The 8,586-nt window shown below is 33.3% G+C and overlaps 1 protein-coding gene across 1 annotated transcript; it reads right to left on the bottom strand.

Annotated features, from left to right (window-relative positions):
• Positions 1 to 2,141: 2,141 nt before the first annotated feature.
• LOC113690198 (equilibrative nucleotide transporter 3-like) lies at positions 2,142 to 6,383 on the bottom strand. Its single transcript, XM_027208024.2, has 10 exons — positions 6,140 to 6,383; positions 5,638 to 5,733; positions 5,452 to 5,556; positions 4,250 to 4,405; positions 3,846 to 3,989; positions 3,651 to 3,756; positions 3,386 to 3,558; positions 3,148 to 3,308; positions 2,711 to 2,969; positions 2,142 to 2,619 (listed from the first exon to the last, which is right to left on the bottom strand). The coding sequence occupies exons 2-10, from the start codon at positions 5,680 to 5,682 to the stop codon at positions 2,512 to 2,514; spliced, it is 1,257 nt and encodes a 418-aa protein (XP_027063825.1). The 5' UTR covers positions 5,683 to 5,733; positions 6,140 to 6,383; the 3' UTR covers positions 2,142 to 2,511.
• Between the last annotated feature and the right edge of the window lie 2,203 nt (positions 6,384 to 8,586).

The raw sequence follows: 8,586 nt of genomic DNA, 5'->3' as shown, positions 1-8,586 counted from the left end.
GTCGAAGTATAATGGCAACCATTTCAAGAATTTTACAATAAGATGAGGCCGCCTTGTGAGTCTGCAAAATCAAATTGTAATTGTATATTGGAACGGTGATTAGTAATAATTCTTTCTTAATCTGGTAAGTAGTAAAATGAACAAACCCTATTTTTTTTACAAGATTATAGCTCATGCATATAGTAAACCTTGAATTCGAAAAATCTAATTCTTGAGAATTCAACCTTAATTGTTTTATCACTAAATCGAGAAGGTAAATACCGAACCCTCACTCTATTTGTTTGTCTTAATGAGAAAATGTCACCATAATCCAAATTGGGTGTCTAATGACATCTCTCCGGACCAAAGCCCATTGGTGGAGATGCAAAGCCTTTGTAGTTTTTTCTTTTTGGGGGTATTGTGGAACATTTGGATACTAAAACAAGAAATTGATTTGTGTCTTGGTGAGTAACGTTAAACATTTAATCATAACAAGTAGGAGGAAAAAGATATAATATACAGTTATGATCAAGTGAATTAAGTGATAAAGATAGAGAGAAAGATATGCGCGGATGAAGTTAAACCTAAGGCACATATTATTCGTTTTTTGAAATTCGAAGTTGATGTTTTGCTCAGTATATGGATGCAAACGAGTCGAAATGAGTTGAGTTTTAACCTAATCAATCCGAACCTCAACTTAGTTTTATGAAACTTGAACTCGAACTCGAGTTTGATGAATTCAAAATATAAAAATGAAGCTCGATTTCGAACTCGAGTTCGAGTTTAAAAAAATAAATTTTTTAAAAATGAATAAAATAATACTTTTTAATAAATAATAAAATATTAGAAATATATATATAATTTTATTATTAAAACAAAAAGTAATATATATATAATCAAATCGATTTGGGAGTTAACAAACTGAATATTTTTGAGTTCAAGGTCGAGTTGGAGTTTAACTTGCTCGAACTAGCTCAGTAGCTAACAATGCTACTACAAGTAAAATTATATGGTACATTTGCCGCTTGGGTTTTGAATGGGGCAGATTGTCGTAGTAACAATTAACAACGCGGATTTTCAAACATCGATAAGAAAACAAAAAGCTTTTCAACTTTTTGGGTACACTCGAAACTCGAAGAAGGGTAATTCCCCAGGACTGAGCATGTTGGTCGTATAGTTTTTTTGTAGGTGATCGATCATATTGGACACATAAAAGCATCGAACTTAACATTATTGTTTATAATTCAGATCTTAAACCTTTAAAATTGGATCAAATAATTAAATAATTTTTTCTCTATAAAATAGTAATCCTTCACACGTAATTTGGGGAGAGAATCTCGGTTGGATGTTTGTCGCCATATTGCATGTTTAGCATCTTGTGTTTTCTTTTGCTTTGGTCTTTTTTGTTCAAATTAGTTTTAGTTTTTGTGGCAAATCCATCTACTGTAATTGAAACTAGTGGCTGACCCAACCATTATATTGATGTACTTGAAAAAAAGATGAGGATTATTGGGAGTTAATTAAGATTAACAAAACCTCCAAAAAAAAAATTCAACTGCTTTATCTCTAAATGCAACTGTCACAAACTTTATATTGAAGGCTATTTTTGGGATTTGAAAGGTGATAACTGAGTTGTTTTATTTACATAGTAAAATGAAAATCAGAATAATAGATCAAATAAGATCCGTTTGGTCTACAAAACAAAAGTTTGGTGATTTTTTAATTATTTCAAAAAGAAAGAAATGTACCATTTGGTCTATAAACAGTTAGAATCAGTGGCAAAAATTTCGCAACGAATCTTCTGTCCCACACTCTGTGCCACTCCCTGTCCCACTTTTTATTATATTGCTATTTCTCCTACATAAACATCATGTTTTAGTTCTTTTTTGTTTCCTTAAGATCCAATAATTATTAATTCAGTAATACACAAAATTTATTAAACTCAAAAAAATCAAAATGCATAAAAAATGAGGTTTTTTATAAATTTTCTACTGTATTTTTTAATTTTCTATTATATATTACTTTTTTGAAGCGATTGTATTTATTTTTTACTGAATTAATAGTTATTAAATCTTAAGGAAACAAAAAAGAACTAAAACATGGTGTTTATATAAGAGAAATAGCAATATAATAAAAAGTGGGACAGAGAGTGGCACAGAGTGTGGGACAGAAGATCCGTTGCGCAAAAATTTCAGCAAGCAGTTACAAATATCTTTCAGCCATTCTTGAGAAACACAAGGATATCAATTGTCTAATGCAAAGTTTTGACTGAACAGCTGATCAAAAAAACAACCAAGAACATAAAAGTGCGAACAGGGTGTGAAAGCAAAAGACCCTGCTCTGTAAGCCTTAAGATTTCTTGGAGTCATATTTTTCCCCAACTATCTAAGGAGCTTATGTATAAATTGATTGCTATGGCAATAAAATTCACCTTACATCAAAGGAGAAACAATACTAGGAATGGCTCACCCTATTATACCTAACTTGAGGAGCAGATTGTAGGAAAAACTGAAAAACTATTAGTGACAATGCTCACCAGCCTTTGCCTATGAGCCATAACCAATCAAGAGTAACCCCTGCAGATATACCTCCTAGGAGAAACAATACTAGTATATTTCCCAAGGCATTCTGTTCTGGTCCCTGCAAAAATCAGATTGCCAAAAGTTCTATAAGAATACTGTGCGGATGCTAGGAAGATTAGTTAAAATAAATATGTTAAATCCAAACATGCCTTGTATCCCTTTGGGGCAGAAGTAAGGACACACACTGTAAGGTAGCCATTACTTAACCCCAGAAAAGAGGTAAGCGTTATCATCCAGCCCTGATCACCATACTTAGCTGTGAAATAGAAGGCAGGAATGAGCAAGAATCTAGAGAGAATTGCTGTTGTAAGTCCCCGGCGCGATTCCAGCTTTATGCGTTTCCAAAGAGGTATACATCTACCTATGAGATCCCAGACATTATACATTGCAATCAAGACAAGGGCATACCTGGAATGACATATTTCACAAAGTCCTCAGTTTGGTCTAGATAACAACAGAAGTTCACAGACGAAAAATACAAGACAGTTGCAACAGCTCTGTTCCACGTTCATGAGTGAGAAAGCACCAAAAAAAAAAAAAAAAAAAAAAAAAAAAAAACCAAGCAGCTGTGGTCAAGCAGACTTACCAGCTTCCCAAGCTGTGTGATCCAGTATCCTCGGATAAAAATCCAGGGAATATAGAGAGTGTTAGAACGTATATCAGAAACATATCTAATGCATAATCAATGTTCTGAACTAGTAGTTGTTTGTTGCTCAATCTTTCGGGCTGTTTAGGATCTTGACCAACCTGAAATGGTGATAAAGAAGATTGATAAAGTCACTACCGAGATCTTGAATTCACTAATACATTAAAAGAGCTTATACTTGTTCAGGCTGCCTATGAATTCCGCCTGCAGCAAGGTCAGCAGAAACAGTTTTTGATCCCTCTGAGGCTGCCTTAGAACGATAGTACTTCACGATTGGTAGCTTGGGGAAGACAAATGCGTAAAGAAGGACACAGAGAAGCTCAAAGAATGTTGAAACAGCAAAGAATAGAACTGCAGTTATTTGTCAACTGTAGGCTTGATTATATGAACAAAATAACACAATCAGAAAAGACTAACCACAGAAAAGGGAAATCATAACTTACTGGCTCCCTTTCGAAGGCCATCCTTGGAATTTTCAAATGCCGCTTTGGTAATCAACCTCAAAGCAGATGTTAGTGCGCCAGATGCAGCTAACCCCGCCAGAAAAGACTAAAGCAATCAAATTAAAGAATGTCATACAAAGATTCCAGAAGAAAGAACTATTCAGATACAGCAGAACACGAGAAAAGAGAACTAACCTGAATGAACTCTGGTAGCATGAATGAGAGATCTCCGACCATTCCACCCTGAACATGAGCATCAGCGATTCCAAAAGCACCGCTGACAACACAAATTCCAATAAATGTTCCAATTCCACCCCTTCCAGATGTGGCTAAATCCAGCTATTGGAGCAATTGAACGTAAAAATCAAATTAAGTTCAAATACTGTTGATATGCAGTATAATGGATAATGGGGGAACTGGAAATAACTGAAACCAGTAAATGTCTTCTACTAAAAGACACATTTTTTTTCCAAGAGCTATGGTGAAATTATGTATATGATACAAGTAAGTGCACTTGCCTAAAAATTACATTCTTTCACGTATAATGTAAAGCTTAACATTAAATCCAACGGAATGAATAGAAAGAGAATAATACTTACAACAAGTACTAAAAGCGTGCTAACAAAGAAAAGACTGTATCCAAAAAGATTTCTCTTTCTTGTATCGATCTTTGCCTCATTGTATGCTAGCACTGCCAGGGTTCCTAGTGCAAATGGCTGATATACAAGAGTAAGAACCCTTGAGGGATGGTAACTCTGCAGAGAAGAAAACATTCACTTGGTCAACTACAAATGCTCATACCTCCAATAAGGACAACCACAAACCGTGCCATCTGACAACTGGGGTTATGAGACCCATGTTTGATTTTCCTAATTGAAGTTGGAATCTGATTGCTGTCTTATTACTATGGATTATTCCAAGAACGGCATGAAAACATTAAAAGACTAGGAATAACTTGTTTCTCTGAAGACCTTTGAGTGAGTAAGTTGGGGTTTGCTGCTTTAGGTATTGTCCATCATTCACAAGGTAATATTGTCTTGCATTTGTTTGTGCTAACAACTGATATTACAGTTTAGGTCTGCATAATGTTTAGTCCACATGGCATGCTACTTCTGCATTCTTAATAGAGATACCTTTCTTTATGAAATGTTTCTCTTAAAATGCTGGTTGAAAAACATTACGACATGAACTTGCTTTTGAGGAAAATCAAAAGATATCAGATTAATAACTGAAGAAAAGCAGAGTAGAACACAAAGCCATTATCTTACTTTCAGTCAAGGATTGGAAAGAGTAAAGAAGTTTAGTTGGTGCTGTCACTATGCCAAACAATGAATGAAAATTGACCATACAACACCGAGAAATTAAAGCAAAACTCATGGATTATGATTGACAAACTTTTAAGCCGACAAGGCAGTAAAATTAGCAGTTTCATGAGGTGTTTATTGTTGTAACAGAACATGGCAAATCCAAGACAAGGTGCTTCCATTAAACATCCAAAGATACATATGATTGGATCAATTTCAGGGATTCAATTAGTGAAAAACCTTCCTTAAAGAACAAAAACTTTTGCACTATAATGAAGTAGGCACAATGTCAATGTTTTTTTCCAGGAATGATCTGGCTATAGGGTACTCTGATTGAGGAAGAAGCTAGTATTGCGATCAGGAGAATGCCCTTTATACATGTAATTCTAAAAGATAGAAACATCTACAAAACTAAGTATCAATTAAGGAAAAGCTTCAAGTCGGGCTAGAAATCAACATTGATAACCAACAGATTCTTCAATGACATATGCGATTACCGGAAATAAGTAGACATAATAATCCTCTATTGTCAGCATACTATTCCAAGAAAACAAGCAGCCATTTCCAAGAAGCCAACAGACTGCCATTGCAGCAAATTTTCCCTGCCAAAGGGAGAAAAAGAAATTATCATGTGAAATAAAATATTAATAGGACATTGAAAATCAAGAGTATTACCAACAGACCTCAAGCCTAACTGGACCACCTCCACTTCCATTATCTGTATCCATTTCTGCTGATCACCCTCAGAAAGCTCCTTGAAAGTTATATGCTACGTAAACCTAAAGAAGCAATTCATAACAGAAAAACGACATGAATTCTGCAAAACCCCTAAAAGCAGTTCATGCTGTGATGACAGTAACATTAGAATGTTCTGATACAGACAAAAAGATGGAAAAACAATTGAACTCTTCAGTTATTTTGGAGCTAATGGTGAAGAAAAACGCTACCCTTATTCTGTTTTTATTCAATCCAGCATGGAATTAGGATAAGAAAAAGCAACAAACCAAAATAAAACTTTGACGCAAGAATTTCATGCTATCTCATCGTTCAACAAGAAGAGTCATCATATACACTCAAAACCCAAAATTGAGAGAGTAAAAGAAACTAAAAGATCAGTCCGACGGTACCCTTTGGCGCAGCAGGGGAAATAAGGGAGAGGAGAAATTGAGGGGGAATTGAGCAAACCTTGTGTGATATGAATGAATGGAGAGACGTGTTGGACTATTGCAGGATTCGCAGGACCGTTTATATACATGAGCCGCGAGATTCTTGTGTGGAATCGTTGATACTATGGGAAGAAACCACAGAAGTCATACTTCGAGGAATCTTGGGCTAGAACTAGAAGTGGTGCATGTCTAAGGATTCCTTAGTTTCCAGTTTTTGGGAGGATACTGATGGCCATGGTGTGAAGACGAATTATGTTATTCATGTTAGGGTCATATTGTTTCCAAATTATGGATTTCAGAATAAGTTGAGTTATGTCCAATTCAAATTGATTGAGTCGGATAATTCGTACCACATTTGGCGTAAATTCATATAGTTTTGGTATAATTGTGAAATTTACACCAACTTAATTGTACGAGTTGACAAATTCAAATTTATACTTAAATTATTTGAGTTTACACGAAAAATTATAAAAGTTACATCAATCAAATTAAACCAGAAAGAACTCAACTTACGAGACCAAATCTTGAATTATCAGATAATTGAAAGAGAAAGGCTCGATATATACTCGTTCATCCAATCTACACTGTGTACAAGTTTTTATATTAATTGTACAAGTTATCACTGAATTCTTTTATTTTTTCTTTTATCATATCATATGACAAGTCGTCAATGAGTGGGTGTGGATTTGGAATGAAAGGTGTGAATTTAGCCCATGTTATCACATCACTCGGCACAAAAAACTCTAATTAGGTGGAAGTATCAAATTTTGTAAGTCCAATGCTCCTTATGTACCGACTACAATACATAGTTACAATTGTCATGAATTGACGTAAAATATGGTATAAAATAAGCTCATTTAAGCACATAATTAGTACGATTCGATAAGGAGAGATTAGCTTGGTTTTGTTACTTCTCCTTCTTTAGTACAGTATGTCTAATTAATGGGTGCACAATGAATGCTCGTTAAAATTTACTTTAGATATTAGATTTTGGAAAAGGTAAGATTAATTAAAAATCTATATTTATATAAATTTGAGAAAGGATTTTTAGCAATAAGCCTCCACACATCTTTCCACTCTCATTCCATTTTTCTAGCATTTCACGTTTAATTTATTTCATAAAATATATCATGTCCACGTTTGAAACACATAATCATGTTTCCATCAAACAAGAATTCTACTCCAACTAACACTCCTCTCTTCACATACCTTACCACTCCAATTAATACTCCTCCAATTAGCAATTACACTTCGATTAAAACTCCTCCAACCTAGTAATAAGAGATAACAAAAATTAATTTCATCAAAAATCGCAATTTACCATCTCTTTCAACCTTTTTCTGATATCGATCTTAACCCTCAACTTAATTTGGTATCACATCTATGTTAAAAATTCTCTTAATTAATTAATTAATTAGTTTTGTACCCGTTCGTTGAACGGGAATCATCGAAAAATAATAAACTATTTAGTTAATTTTATAAAAATATCGATATAAAATACAAATTTAATGTATAATCTATTATAACTTGTCTTAAGTATGTTACTATGTGCGCATTGTAATATAAAGTATTCTTATAATATAAATTTGAACATCTAATTCAGTGAATAATAATTCAAAAATAGAAAAAATGGCATTCAACAATATCATAACATTCAAAAACTTGAAAATAAATAAAAAGTACAGTAAATAGTATCAAATAATAATCTATTCTTCAGAAACTTTTTTTTGTTTTTCTTTTGTTTGAACATTCTCCTCGATCTGTTCATGCAAATCAGCATTTATTGATTTTCCATTATCGCTGCATGATAGCAAAGTAGGATAACTAAGTACTGGAAAAAAATGACTTATCGCATTCAAGATTGTGTATAACAATATGTAAAGATTATAATTTAAGAAAGTAAAATACTATATTAAATCTACCTTCTCATGCAAATCTTTTTATGAGGATTCCCTTCTTCTGTGATTTTTGTTGAACCCTCTGATGAATGATTCATATGAAGTGTATTGAAATGTTATTGATTAGAATCATCTGTTATACTAATTGGGATCTGGGAAGAAAATGCTTCAGGTTGGTATTGGTTGTCGGTTCCACCAATTTGATAATGATTTATCAAAATTAAAGACAAAAATATTATGTGAGATATAATATGTGAAATATAAGAGAAATTTATTGCACATTACCGTGAAAGCATGAAATGCGTTTCCCTCTCGAAATCACAGTGGAACCATCTAGTCACTATAAATTTATTACTACCTTGTTCCAAATTATAATTGTTCAACTTGATTTGGAACACAAAAGATTTCCACGTGATCGTATTTATAATTGATGACACGATTTCATTGCTAAATCCTTCCTGAAAATGAAATGCATAATAGATTTTTTTTTTGTTAGAATATTCAACGGCTTAGATAAGTGTCGAATTGTCTACTATTATTAAAAATATTTTTAAACATTAGATATAAG

This window comes from Coffea arabica, chromosome 5c, assembly GCF_036785885.1.
Source record: "Coffea arabica cultivar ET-39 chromosome 5c, Coffea Arabica ET-39 HiFi, whole genome shotgun sequence".
Classification (NCBI taxonomy): domain Eukaryota; kingdom Viridiplantae; phylum Streptophyta; class Magnoliopsida; order Gentianales; family Rubiaceae; genus Coffea; species Coffea arabica.
The sequence above is the reverse complement of the archived record's forward strand: the minus strand, read 5'-3'. Positions and strand labels throughout refer to the sequence as shown.